This window comes from Anolis carolinensis, chromosome 4, assembly GCF_035594765.1.
Source record: "Anolis carolinensis isolate JA03-04 chromosome 4, rAnoCar3.1.pri, whole genome shotgun sequence".
NCBI lineage: Eukaryota > Metazoa > Chordata > Lepidosauria > Squamata > Dactyloidae > Anolis > Anolis carolinensis.
In genome coordinates this window covers 170,460,727-170,475,492 of record NC_085844.1, presented here as the reverse complement: position 1 = coordinate 170,475,492, position 14,766 = coordinate 170,460,727, and the positions used below count along the sequence as shown (strand labels likewise).

The 14,766-nt window shown below is 39.2% G+C and overlaps 1 protein-coding gene across 15 annotated transcripts in view; it reads right to left on the bottom strand.

Annotated features, from left to right (window-relative positions):
* dock7 (dedicator of cytokinesis 7) overlaps window positions 1–14,766 on the bottom strand; it is a 144,537-nt gene that overhangs the window by 91,741 nt on the left and 38,030 nt on the right. For all 15 annotated transcript variants that reach the window (XR_010005395.1, XR_010005396.1, XR_010005394.1 and 12 more), the window contains exons 8-11: window positions 10,728–10,794; window positions 7,019–7,168; window positions 3,455–3,535; window positions 1,468–1,633 (exon numbers count right to left, since the gene is read on the bottom strand). Coding sequence is in view for 11 of the 15 variants with exons in the window: in XM_062978244.1 (XP_062834314.1) it covers window positions 1,468–1,633; window positions 3,455–3,535; window positions 7,019–7,168; window positions 10,728–10,794 (464 nt within the window). In the remaining 4 variants the exon portion in view is untranslated. The remainder of the gene's footprint in view (window positions 1–1,467; window positions 1,634–3,454; window positions 3,536–7,018; window positions 7,169–10,727; window positions 10,795–14,766) is intronic.

The following is a 14,766-nucleotide window of genomic DNA, read 5'->3' as shown; positions in this document are numbered from 1 at the left end:
AAATTCATACAGGGATAGGAAACATGTGACCCTCCAAATGTTGCAATCCATATGCTGGCCAGAGCAAATGAGAGTTGAAATTCAACAATAACAGGAGAGCTACTAATAGCCTACGACTAATAGCCCTCCAGGGGCAATAATCACTATAAATTTGGCATTCTTTCTATACATGCCGATAGTTTAGCGGTTACATACATTGGGTTAGATCCAACCCACACTTTTTGTGGTTAGAAGGACTCCTTCTGTTTATGATAACAGGGAGGTTGGGGAATAATAATAATAATATCGAGGGGCAAGGTTGACATGATCCATTTTTAGGGATAGGTAACTTATACAACATATCTCAGACCCAAGAGGTAGGCAGTGTACCAGAGTAGAGTCTGATTTGACTCCCTTCAAAAGAAGGGAGACATATTCCTTGCTGATTCCTCTTTATTTATGCAGCCTTGTACTTTTCCTCTCATGATGTTCTGGTGGGTCTCTCAGTCCTCTAAATAATAATCAGGAAACTGAGGAGTTGAAGAGGGAACAACAGATGGATAAATATTGCTTCTGGAATTCAATTATCATATATCTGTATCCAACCCACAGCATTAAAGACAAACATAGAATAGACTCAAAAATCTCAGTCATGTCTTAACTACAAGCTGCTTATATTCCATTGATATCCCATTGATTTCAAAGCATTTACTCTTATTTATAAGTTAATCTAGAGACAACATTTATAGGCAACAAGTAACAGCTGCACACATTTCATATTTATTTAGCATGAACATGTGTGCAAATATAATATGGGATACAGACATGCCATGACCTCTCCTGAGAGACTAGCAATCCAAATGAATACCACAGCTTTGGTGGATTACTTTTTGGGGTCACAACACATACATTCCCTCAACTAGCATGATCACTGCTATGTTGACTTAAACATTTGGGGAGAAGTTGTCCAAAAACACAAGTTGCCCTTGTACTGATTAAGATAGACTAAAGAAAAAGTTACAGCTAAATGATGAAGCATCAACCTAGCAATCAGTAATGAAAAGAGGATGCATACTGTGGTTTGAGTACAGTTTTTAAGCAAGCAACAGCTTTTTACAAGAAAATGTCAAGATGGTTTGAGTGAGAAGTAAAAAAAAATTATATACAAAGGTGCATGGCTGAAGAATTAAACAAGGAATGATACAATGATCAGATTGTATAGTTTTCTACAAAGAAGTCTGACAATATGTGAGTACATCACATAATACAGTTTCAAGACAGTGCAGTCCCTGAATGAACATGTGGGGGATGTTAAACTGAATGTGCTGGGCACAAGGAAAGTCAAGGCACAGAAGCTGGGAACACAATGTGGATCAAGAGTCCACATTTTCTTTTCCTTAAAAAGTGTTCTTTCAAATGCATGAAGATCACCACTTTTAATTTGGATCTAAGATTAACTGGCATCATCGAACACATTTAGATACCTACCTCCTGTGGGAATTTCCACTTCTGTAGAGTCTCTCTCCAAACTTCCAGCGCTGCTGACTATATTCATTAAATGAATGGCTGTCCATGCAAAAGGCATGCGATATCTGCCAAGCCTTTGGCAAAACTGCTCTGACTGGCTTCTCAGTTTTTCTAGCTTTTCTTTGTTCTGCAAAAGCCAATTAATAAATAAGTGAATGAATGAATAAAATGTGTAACCAATGCATCATACACACACACACACATTTGTATTTTGAAACATTTTGAACTAATATTCATTAAAATACAGATGCAATTTTTGAAATTAAAACTTTGGCACCTGTCTATGAACACTACTATGGGAGCATTCCTTATCCAAAATGCTTGAATTGCTAAAGCATTTTACACTTCAAGTGAATCAAAGGTTGTATATTTTAAATCATCAGAAATAAAGGTGTCAAATTACAGGAAACCACTAGAAAGCAAATAGATTCATATTTCAGAAGAATAATTTCACCTAAAAATTAGGGGGAAACCATCCTGATTGTAAGAGCTAGTAAAATGTTATGTCATGTTAGGTCGTTTTTGTTTAGTGTTGATATGTTTTAAATTACTGTTAAATTTTCCGTATGTAATGTTTTGCTATGTTATTGGTCGGGGTTGTCCCTGTGTAAGCTGCCCCAAGTCCCTTCGGGGAGATGGTTGGTGGGATATAAGAATAAAGTTGTTGTTGTTATTATTATTATTATTATTATTATTATTATTATTATTATTATTAAACATGCTGCCTACAGAATACTCTTCTAGCTTTTCAGTTTGATGTATTTCGGCCACCCATTTATCCATATATTTTTGGTGAGATTTTAGGATTCCAGTAGTCAGCCATAAGATTAAAAATCCGTACACAAAGCCACAATATGCTGAAATATTCAATCGCAGTCACAAAGGATCTATTCATGCTCTAATTAAAGATTTTTCCAGCTATTCTGCTGAGGAATGTAATGAACCTTTAAAACCTCCCTTTTTAAAGTGGTTTAAATATGCATCGTTGTATGAAGAGAACTGCCTGTGGGCAAAAGTGACAATCAAAGTATTTGCAATTAAGGCAATAATAGAACTCAAGAGAATTCCCAAAGTGTTTTTCTGAATGATTATAAGCTACAGAAGATATCATCTTCTGCCACCAAACAAATGAGAGCTGCTGCAGGCTGGAAGGCACAGAAAGATCAAATTATTACTCTCACTTACGGAGAATCCCCTCTAGGCACATGTTAAGAGCTCAAGAAAGTTAACTAAATGTATCTAATTTTATCCACACAATACAGCTGAGAGACAGTGTGTCTCTTATATAAATGGAACCAACTATTTCTCTCACGCAGCACCATTAAACCTAGTTTTATTTGTGCAAGTAATGAATGAATACAACTCTTCTGATGTCAACAGAACAGGAAAGAAGAAAAATGGAATGATCTCACCTCTTACCTTTAGTTCCTCCCACTAAATCTACTTGAGCAGGTTAGGAAACTCTTCTTGTCTATCCATTCTGGTACTGAATGACTTTCACTACTAAGTTAATCAAGCTGGGCAGTGGTGGCCTGTAGATCTCATATCAATGCAGCGATGCGTATGTTCCACATTTTAATCTGAGCTCTAAAGGCTGAAAACTTTATCTCCAAATTGAATCGGCACTTTGAATACCTCTCCTAAAGTTTGAATTAACATTAAGCATGGATTGACTATTCCATTGATACAAAAGCACTTAACTGCCATTGCTACTGCATATAACCAGTTTATGGAAAAGTTACCTTTATGTACTATAGTTCCCCAGTCCAACACAGCCATCTGACAATTGTAGTCTCAAAGTGGTAATATTTCCAGATTCTGGATATACTTCATACACTAGACTTCCATATGAACCACATCTTGTTAATTGCCTTACACTGGTTAATTAATGCAATAATATATTTAAAAATTCACTGTCAGTAACTGCATAGCCATCAAAACAGCATACCTTTGCAGTGTCTGCTTCTTTTAAAATCATATATGGCTCTGCACACTCCCCAATATCTCCCTGCTGTAATACTTTTTCCAGCTAAAAAAAGATAAGACATGTACATAGTTAAAAAGAAGGTACAGTGTATTAATAATTTTTGAAAGTATATTATCTTTAAGCAATAATGCCTTGCCGTGCCTTGCCTTGCCTTGTCAAGTTTTCAAGAACTATCTCGTCGTGTTTTCAGCCTTGGATTTTGTCTCAAGTATCTAGCCTTGTCTTCAGTCTCGCTTTGGACTTACTTTGAACTTTAGAAACACTTTGGACCTTTCCCCACTCTACGGCTTGGAAATAGAGTGTGTTTCGGTTTTGGGATTACAACTTTGAACTCTAATATTATATATTGGACAATATATTTCTGGACTATATTTGACCTTCTTTGAAAGGTCTTTTCTACATTTTCTACTTGTTTTTATTCTACTTTAATATTTCTGTAATAAAGATATTAGATTGTATTTGGCCTCCGTGCTTGGTTCTTAGTGCTCCGTTGCCTGAGCGTGACAGAGAGAGAGAACCACATTTTCCCAGTTTATTAAACAATGTCCATCTTTACTTCTTCCATTTGCTTATCTATGAGCATTATCCTTCAGAGAATGCAATTCAGCTGACATTTGATGTCAGCCAAATATGACCATACTGTGGAATTGCTAGAACCCCAGAAAAACAACTCTGCCATACAAAAAACAAGAACAAATCATGTCCTTTCAGATATTGCTTGTTGAAATACACAGGAGTGGGTAATAAAATCAGCACGTGTGAAAGACATGTATTCATAGAGCCTAAGCATGTCCATGTTTCCAGACAGCCTTATCCGTCTAAGTCAACTAGCTATATAAACTTATGATTCTGTGCAGGTATCTTGTTCGCTGTAAAAAAGGATGCTGCATGTTCAACATATGGTGCTGGATATTATACGTCCAGTGTTCCCAAGTAATTCCAACATCAAACTGAGATTGTCAGGACTTTCTGACTTGTAGGTGTTGCTCAGTTCTGGGGACCAGAGTTGGCCCTTCCATTTTACATGCAATGTCATCTCTCTGGAACTGCTTCCTTCAGATGTGGTGGGTAAACGATCAATAAAAAATCTTCGTTTGTCCTTTTGGACAACTTTTGTACATTTTTTTATGTCAGGAGTGACTTGAGAAACTGCAAGACGCTTCTGGTATGAGAGAATTGGCCGTCTGCAAGGATGTTACCCAAGGGACATCCAGATGTTTGATGTTTTATCATCCTTGTGGGAGGCTTCTCTCATGTCCCTGCTGGAGCTGACAGGGGGAGCTCACCCAATCTCCCCAGATTCAAACCACCGACCTGTTGGTCAGAAGTCCTGCTGGCACAAGGGTTTAACCCACTTCGCCACTTTTGTATATGGAAAGCAATAAGCCACCATCTTGTTTTGGACCACAAACAGCAAAATGCTGCCAGGTAACCTAATAGTGGAAGTGAAAGGATTCAATAAAATTCAACTTCTCCAAATCAGAGCAGAGCTGCCTTTTATTCAAGAAAAGATATTGTAACTTCAAGGACAGTGATACTAACTATCTACCAGCTGGGTATGCATGTAGCTCCAGAGCAGGCCGTGTATGGTTAGGCTTTGGTAGCAAAGGCATTTCTACAAAAGTTTGTTCTAACACCGCCAAATGTGGCGTGGGATCCAGATTACAATGCAAAAAGACAGATGGCTAACCAAGACTAGTAGCAATTTCAAAATTAACATTATAAGAAATATATATATAGTAAACCCTGCCACCTGTGATATACCACAATCTGCTTTTCCGTCATATTTGCCTTGCTTGCGTCCTTTTCCTTTGAACAGAGCAAAATCTGAGCACCATTTTCTACAAATGACTGATAACTAGGATCATCTCATTGAGTTTACAAGCATTAACGTGCAAGGAAAGCTCTTTCAGTTAAACATTGGTCTCAGCTGCATGGTGTTAATCTTTTTCTCTCATCTTGTAAAAATCAACTGCTGTGAATATATGCAGATTCGGGCTTCAGAAACTACGCAATGAGATGTGTGTAAAATTTGAGGAGAGAATTTCCTCTTAAGCTGCCATCAATAAGCCTTCCCTCTTGCTTGGCCAGTTGGGGACAATGCAATGTGAATCTCAATTATTGCACATTTTCAAAGCCATTGGGAAACTTTTTTTTTCTTGCAAGAACTCAATCACACTATGACTCTCCTATCTGACTTTTCCCATGCTGAGGTATTGCTCTCTTTCCACAATTTTTTTCAGGGCTTCAGTAATATCACTAGTCAGTGGCATTTGTAGTTTTACAAGGTCTTTAGCCTTCTCTGTGAAAGAGTGCTAGTGTCTCATAGCATCATAGAGTTGGAAGAGATCTTGTGGGCCATCCAGTCCAACTCCTTGCCAAGAAGCAGAGAAATTGCATTCAAAATACCCACAACAGATGGCCATCCAGCCTCTGCTTAAAAGCCTCTAAAGAAGGAGCTTCTACCTCACATCGGGGCAGAGTTCCACTGCTGAACAGCTCTCACAGTGAGGAAATTCTTCCTAATGTTCAGGTGGAATCTCCTTTCCTGTAGTTTGAAGCCACTGTTCCACGTCCTAGGCTCCAGGGCAGCAGAAAACAATCTGGCTCCCTCCTCCCTATGACTTCCCCTCACATATTTATACATGGCCCTCATCATGTCTCCTCTCAGCCTTCTCTTCTGCAGGCTAAACATGCCCAGCTCTTTCAGCCGCTCCTCATGCGGCTTCTTCTCCAGACCCTTGATTGTTTTAGTCACTCTCCTCTGAACACAATCTAGCTTGTCAACATCTCCCTTCAATTGCGGTGTCCAAAATTAGACACAGTGTGATTCCAGGTGAGCTCTGACCAAGGCAGAATAGAAGGACAGTATGACTTCCTTGGATTTAGACACTATACTCCTTTATTTTATTTCGTGTCAAAAGCATTGTACATTTCAAATAATGGAAATAAAAATAAAATTAAAAAAAAAAGAAATCACAAGCAACTAAATAGTTTTGGACCAAAAGCGGGCAACAGCAACCGCATTGTCTGTAGCTTTAAACAACTCCTCCTCCGTACATGAGGCAGGGCATTGTGGGCAAGCATACATATGCTGAGTTGTTTGTTCATCTCCACAGTCACACAAGGTGGAGGATTCCTCCAGGTAGTGCCACCTTGCCAAGTTGTCTTTTGATCTGCCCACTCCGCTTCTGAGTCTGTTCAGGGACTTCCAAGTTGCCCATTCTTGGTTTGCCCCTGGAGGAAGACCCTCTTGGGGGGGCATCCAGTTAGAATTGCCAGGTTTAGCTATACTCCTATTTATGCCAAAGTCCCATTAAACTACAGTTCCCATGATTCCATAGCATTGAGCCATGGCAGTTAATGTGATGTCAAACTGCATTAATTCCATAGTGTAGATGCATTCTTAGACATTCAGTGGCTACACTGAATTCAGTGGGATTTAAATCATGTACTACTAATCATACATTGTAGTTTATTATCTGCAAAAGCATACAAAGGTATCATATATACTTAATCTCTTACCTTGATTACTAAGAAGACATCTTGAGAGGGATATGTAATAGAAAAAATAGCTGACCGAGCCAATGTGGTTATGGCAGCAGGTGGAACATGGGGACGCAACATGCCTTTCATTTGTTCTGAATTTAAATCAAAATAGAAGTTCTCTGAAATCTGAACAAAGATATCAGGTGATTACAGACCATTACATACTTTAAGTCTCTGAATTTAAATTTTAAAATCTTACACTAATTCATGGCACATCGGCCCACTATGGACAACAGTTTTTCTTTCCATATTACCTGTATCACAGCAGACCATACATATCCTTCCCTATAGTATTGTGTTTTATAATAATAATAATAATAATAATAACTTAATTTTTATACCCCGCCCCATCTCCCCGAAGGGACTCGGGGCGGCTTACATGGGGCCAGACCCGATAAAACAAACAAATAACAGTAACAAAGCAATAAAACAATTATCCCAGTAAAAAAAAAAAAAAAAACATCAAAATCAATAAAAACAATCATTAAAATCAACAAGCAGGATACAGTGTTAAAAACAGGAGACTAATTCGTAGATCCCAGGCAAAATACAGAGTGTTACGAAATGGGAAAAGGAAAACTCAAGTTGAATGGACAATAAAGCGCGGTATAAAATGGCAAGACAACAACAATGGGACTATTATGGAATGGACAGATAGATCAATTCAGCAACAACTAAACATCGAAGGCCTTTTGGAAGAGCCAGGCTTTTAAGCTCTTCCGGAAGGAGAGGAGGGTAGGGGCCTGCCTGATCTCTCTAGGTAGAGAGTTCCAAAGCCGGGGGGGCACGACGGAGAAGGCCCTCTCTCTTGTCCCCACCAACCGTGACTGTGAGGGTGGTGGGAGCGAGAGAAGGGCCTCCCCCGACGAGCGAAGAGAACGTGTGGGTTCATAGAGGGAGATGCGGTCTCTAAGGTAGGTGGGTCCCAAACCGTTTAGGGCTTTGTAGGTGATAACCTGCACCTTGAATTGGGCCTGGAAAGTAAATGGCAGCCAGTGAAGCTCCTTAAACAGAGGCGTTGAACGCGCCCTGTAATTCGCTCCGGTTAGAAGCCTGGCTGCCGAACGCTGTACTAGTTGTAATTTCCGGGCCATCTTCAAAGGCAGCCCCACGTAGAGCACATTGCAATAGTCCAGTCTAGAGGTAACTAAGTTTTCTGTGGTTTGTTTTTTATTATGCACAAAATATACTGTATACTTGTTCATGCCTATTTAAAATGTAACCATAAAACACCACAAAACTATAGGAAAGTATAATGTACCAAAGAAAGAAACTAAACTAGTACAAGCATGACAATTACTAGGTCATTTAAACTGAAATGATTCACTGAAAGTTGGCCTCCTTTGCATCCAACTGCTTAAAGTATGGACTAATGAAAATATTGGCCAAACACCATGAAACCAGGAAATTTTGGGGCACTCAGATAAAGCACGTTTAACCCAAAGTGTTTAAATGTTTTACTGAGCTGGCCATTTCTCAGAGCTGCTGCCACAGCTTCAATGGACTTGCAGAAACCACTGTGAATTTATAGCTTCAATGGGTTTGCAGAAATTGCAGCAAATTTGGAAGAGAATCATCTAGACCAAGTTGACAGCTTGATAAATAAAGTATTTTGCAGGATGCTTAGATTCCATCTGACTGTCTGGAAAGCTTTTTTACAGACGCACACCAATATGGTGCCAAAACCAGCTAAATTAACTTGAATTTTTGTGAACATTTGCTCTTGCAGAAACACAAATGCTTCTGCTGAAAAACTAAATAAACGCTCTTGGGACATATGCAGAAATATGAAAGCGTAACACTGCACTGTATAGTTTGAGTATAGCGTTTTTGTTTGTTTCTACAAAACTGAAGCATCTGGACATAGCAGTATGTCCAGTATCGAGTGACAAATGTTAAATAACAGGATAGATTTTTAAAAATGGAAAAGGGATCAAATCTAAGAGCTGCAAACTCGGTTTTGCCTAATAATGTCTCTGGTCTACTGGTAGCAGATCTGAGTATGAATAGCTCAGGAAATCACTTTTAAACACCACTCTGGGTTTAAAATGTTTTAAAAATAGTTTAGTGGGATAGTCATTGTGGGAGATGCTGCAAAGAAATAAACATTAACCTTTGTCTTAGTCCTAGGGTCAGACTATATAGCATGCATAGCATAAAAAACACATGTGAATGTCTGTTCTTCACTTTTCTTTGTCCCTCCAGAGGTTTTAGACTTCAGAACTGTCAGTCATGTTGGCTGGGGCCTCTGGGAGTTGAAGTAAAAAACACCAGGAGGAACAACAGTTGAGAGCAATGGTTGTAGATATTTTATTATCCACTGACAATGGAGTCAAATATATGTTTTTTTCTATCTCATGTGTCATGTGTTCTTGAAACATGCCAATTGAACAGACTGCTATCATTTTTGCTTTTTACTGATTTCCTTTTTCCCATATGATAACAAAATATAATTTCCAGTTGATCAGACAGCTGATATTCTCATTTCAATGGCTGAAGCTAAAGGTCAATGAAATACTTTCCGTCATTCTACAGCAATCACGTATCATGTGATTTGTCATGATGTGCACTCACTGGAATCTTCCATATCTGATATGATTTTAAATGCTCTCAATGCCATCCATCATCCACAATTCAGATGCTGGAGAACAATGATGATAGGGTTTGTTTTCATTTTCCTTAAATTTTGGCTTATCACGTTTTCTAATCAAAAGCTATTTACAACAAACTATGCTTAGCTGAACAACCCAACTGCACAAGTCAATATTTGGTTTATCTTGAGTACAATTTGTTAAACTCTGAAGAATTTCTCATCTGGAAAATACTAAAAGCCAAGATTTAGGGAAATCAAAATAAAAGCCTACCAAAATTTGTCCTCTGGTTATGCAGGAGGAGTTAAGGAAAAACACAAGAATGATTGTAAGTCCAGGGTTATTTAGTTCACGCATAAAACATTGAATAATGATTTAGTACAAAAGTGGGCTTGGTAATCACAAATATTCAAAACTGAAGCAAATTCAGTAGATCATCAAGTCAAATTTCCTGTCCAGGAATCATCTAATTGAAACATCCAGCATGACATTCATTAGCTTCAGCAGAATACCAAACAGAGTTGCACCTAAGGAACACAAGCAGCCTGTCATAACCAGCTTCTTCCATGATTTCTTACATTTTATCTTTCATCATTTCTCCGGGTTCTTATTCCATAATGTTTTCTTGAACTGCACTGACAAAAAACTAGCCACAGCTTTTCAGTGCATTTCACATTTGATAATCAGGGAGATGCTGTTATTCTATATATTCATGTATAGGTTTAGAAATTTTAGTCAAAAAATGACCCCAAAACCACATTGATCTATTCTCAAGTCAGTGAAAGCAGTGTATCTCAAAAAAGGAACCACTTCTGAGCAGAGTAGTATAAGGTGAGAGCTTAGTCCATTATGAGAGAGCCTAAAAGTAAGCACTTCTGACCTTTTTGAACGTCTAGGTGGCAAAATAATGTCAGTGGACAGGGGCAGCTTTGGCACTTTCCCCTTGGTTTATCAATGTCATATCAAAATCCATAATGTTGCCCCCAAAACCTACCCTCAACCAAAATATGTTATTGACTTGTACATGACTGTATATGTAACTCCTTCGTCTAACGTTCTGTGGAAAGGAAGTAAACGTCAGGCAAATTACTCACCTTTTTCTTTTCTTTTACATCATATAAAGCTAAACTTGCAAAAATAGGTTCGATTTCAATTTCAAACCTTTAAATAAAAAAGAAAATATTAATTGAATCTACACATGCAACATAAGCCATTAACTGCAATAAAACTCTTGCACATGGTAGATCACTAGAGCAAAGTGGTGGTCTATGTAATGGCTCTGGACCACAAGTGTCAGTTGCCAGTCTGCAGCAAGTGCCCATTTGGGAGTTGTAGTTGCTGGGATTTATAGTAAACCTACAATCAAATAGCACTCTGAACCCAGCCCACAATGCATCTGCACCAAACTTGGCACACTACCTACATGGCCAACATTGAATACTGGTAGGGTTGGGGTGCTGTTTTTGAATTCTGGGAGTTGTAGTTCACCAACATTCAGAGAGCACCCTGTACCAAACTGGTGATTGAACTAGTAAACTTGCCACACATACCCAACATGCCAAACTTTAAATACTGGTGGGGTTTCGAAGGGACTGACCTCAGAGGTTGAGAGTATAGTTCACCCACATCTACACAGCAATAAGCACCCAACTGATGGATCTGGACCAAACTTGGCACAAATACTCAATATGACCAATTTTGAATACTGGTGGGGTTTGGGGGGGGGGGCTGACCCAACATGATGGTAACTGTAGTTCTCACTGCATCCAGTCACAGCAGGAAGATGATTTTTGGTGGGTAGATTCACCATCTGTTTCCAAAAAGGGAGAGAAGGACAGGCAGAGAGATCTTCAGCCTTCTCTGTCAAAGGGGTTCCTAAGACCATCAGAAATATGTGCTTCCTGATGGTCTTTGGCGACCCCTTTGACACCCCACTCGTGACCCCCCAAGGGGTCCTGACCACCAGGTTGAGAAATGCTGCACTAGTGTTAACACTGTAATACATTTTCATAAGTTGTAGCCGTCATCAGGTTGAGAAACGCTGCACTAGTGTTAACACTGTAATACATTTTCATAAGTTGTAGCCGTCATCACAGAATATTTAAGAAATATGGAAGGACGACTGTGTGTCAGTGTAGTTCCACTAGCATGCCTCGCTATCATGATTTTGGCCACTATGATATTGAGAATGGTGTGAATGTTAGCAGCAGGACTCTAGCCAGGGGACCAAACTTGATGTCAGATACAGCAATATCTCAAAACCAGAAGCAGAACATTTTAAATCTTCCTGATATCAGTGATCTTAAAGTAACAATTCTAGAGCAAAGGCATTTCAAAGAGAGAATGGAAAAACAGGTAAATTGGGATATACAGTCCACAGTCCACATTAGCTAAGGTGAGGAGTGCAGGAAAAGCTATGAATTAAAAAAATTCTTTCAAATCTGATGGAACACCTCTCTAGAAATCTCCATGTCCTCAGTGTGGCTCTATGGTCAATTTCTGTCAGAGGATGTCAAAGTTGCACTAGAGGACCTAGAGCTTCCTAAAGCGATCACATCCAGAAATAATAAAATTCATAAAAGTTAAACATAAAAATATGAAGAGCTGACTGTGTTTACACATTCAAATCCATTCATAGAGATACCGTATGAATAGGGATAATGGTTTATTGGCATGCCACATGCTCTCAAATTACACTACAGAACTTCCCCAAAGAATGTCTTCACAGAAACTGGCTCTCTGTAAGCAGATTTATTGCTTTTACACTTCAAGATTATTACCGGCTTGACATACTTGCATCACCTCAAAGAACCCTTTGAAGGCTTAGGTAGATGGCCATGATTTCTGTAATTCTGTATCTTGTTGCACACTGACTTCGCCCTCACAACCATGTAGTCTGTGAGTGCAACCTTACGATTTCTAAAATAATTAACTTTAACCATGTACCCTTGTTATTTCCCCTTCTACACATGTCTAACAATTCTGAATCCTGCTTAAAACAGATCTACAAGATACACATCAACTCTGTAGATTAAATACAATCTTTGTTTTTTTAAAAAAATCTAATTTAAAGAGAGTTCTGTAAGAGGAAATTCTTAAAACACCCCTCTGTGATTCCTTTTCTATCTAAGTGAGATTGTCTAGTACTGGTTCTTGGTATTATGGCACCCTGTAAAAGAAAACGCCAAAGAACCAACACTGGATTAGTGTCGGGACATAAAGTGGTTTCCCTCTAAGAGACAAGTCCACATATATCTCAGTTACGAGAATTGCTCCACTATAACCCAGAGCTCCCTAACAAGCAGGGTTGACCTAACTGAGGACATACAAGATGAATACAGCCAAGTGGAAAATCAGTTTTGTGCTTTATTTCTCTAAGGGAAAACCAGTAAAATTTTACCTCGTATTATTAGAGAAAAGTTATAGGCAATGAACCAACTGCAGGTAACCCTATATTCAGGAGCTCCACTTCATTAAACTTGTTTAACAAGTTTCTCTGCTCCCCAGTGAAAGCTTCCCAAACTGTCTCAAGTCTTAAGATTCAGCGAGGCCAGCCACGGCTCTCAAGCTCACCTTGTCAATCATCTGACTCATGTTCTATTGCAATAATTGCCTGCATTCGTACAGGAGTTGGTTTATTAAATCAATTTGCTTTTGATCATGGGACAGAAGCCAGATGTGAAAAGAGAGGGAAAATCGTGCATTCACTAAGAAACCGTGAAAACACATATACTTCTTAACTTTGAATTATATAAAAGAAGTTATAGGGAAGACAATTTTCTATATCGTGCTTTGAAAGTTTTAAAAGATTCAAGTGGAACAGATCTCTTTCTTCAAATAACTTCATACAAAATTTAAGACTGTATGTGCGGCTGTCTTCATGCTGATAAATCAGCCAGCGCTGCTGTCTTCTAACTTCAAAAAAGCCCCATAACTCTCCAAAAGTGCCTCTATAGCTCCTGGTGAGGTTTCCAGATAGAGAAACTTTGCCAACTGACAACTACAAGAGGAATGCCAGCAACTAAAGATAAAAGCACTGTTTGCCCTAACCTTCCAGAGACTTCTAGGCAATCTCAACAGTTAGTTAGAGCCCTGCCTATGTCAGGACCCAGGCTGCAGAGCACCAATAACCATACGCAGAGGCCAGAATCTATCTAATATCTTTATTAAAGAAATATATAAAGTCAATAAAAACAAGTGTAGAATATAGTTCAGAAGTAGACCTTTCAGGAAAGGTCAAATATAGTCCAGGAAAACAATGTCCAATATATGATATTAAAGTCCAAAGTTATAATCCACTTCACCGAAACACACACTATTTGGCAAGCAATAGTGTGGGGAACTGTCCATAGTCTTTGAGGCTTAAGGTAAATCCGAAGGAAAGGAAAACAAGGCTGGAATCCGAGAAGCAGGGTCCGTGGTTTAAAACGCAAGGCAAGGCAAGACTTGAGACTTGGCAAGGTCCAACTTGAAACAAGGCAATCGTGGAACAAGAACTGAGTCCATAGAAATCCGTGGAACAAGGCAGGGCTGGGAACTTGATTCAGGAGCTGGGAACTGGAGTACGAAGTCTACACACGATCTCACTCCACGAGCAGACGAATTGACTCCGCAAGGTTTTCTCCGAGAGCAAACACCTAAATAGGATCTTGTTTTCCCGCCAAAGAACACTTTCTCTGGGGAACAAGAAACGAAAGCCATTCTGTGTCCAGATGCTTGACTCCTTAAAGTTTCCCAAGGGAAACAGACTTAATCAGCTAATTGTCTGGCAGCTATCCTGGCGCTCCGGCGAGTCGCCTCGCGAGCGCCTCTTTGTTGATTATAATAATCCCGGCGAGAAAATGGGGGAGATTTCTGCTCAAGGCTTGTTTGGCTGACTTCTGGAGGGCAAATATCCTGCAGGTGCAAGGGCTCCAATTCTGGCTGAAACGGTGGGAAATCCAAGTTTTCCTCTTCATCTGTCACAATAATACTAGGAACAGGACTACATGGCCCATGAGACATCACAGCCTAATCTTTACTATGAAGAGCACTGCTAGATAAGATAAAAGACCAGTCTAATCCTGTATCCAGTTTTCCAAGTGCCAGGAATATGTCTCCAGCAGCCTTTGGCAATGTTATTAACCAGGAGTA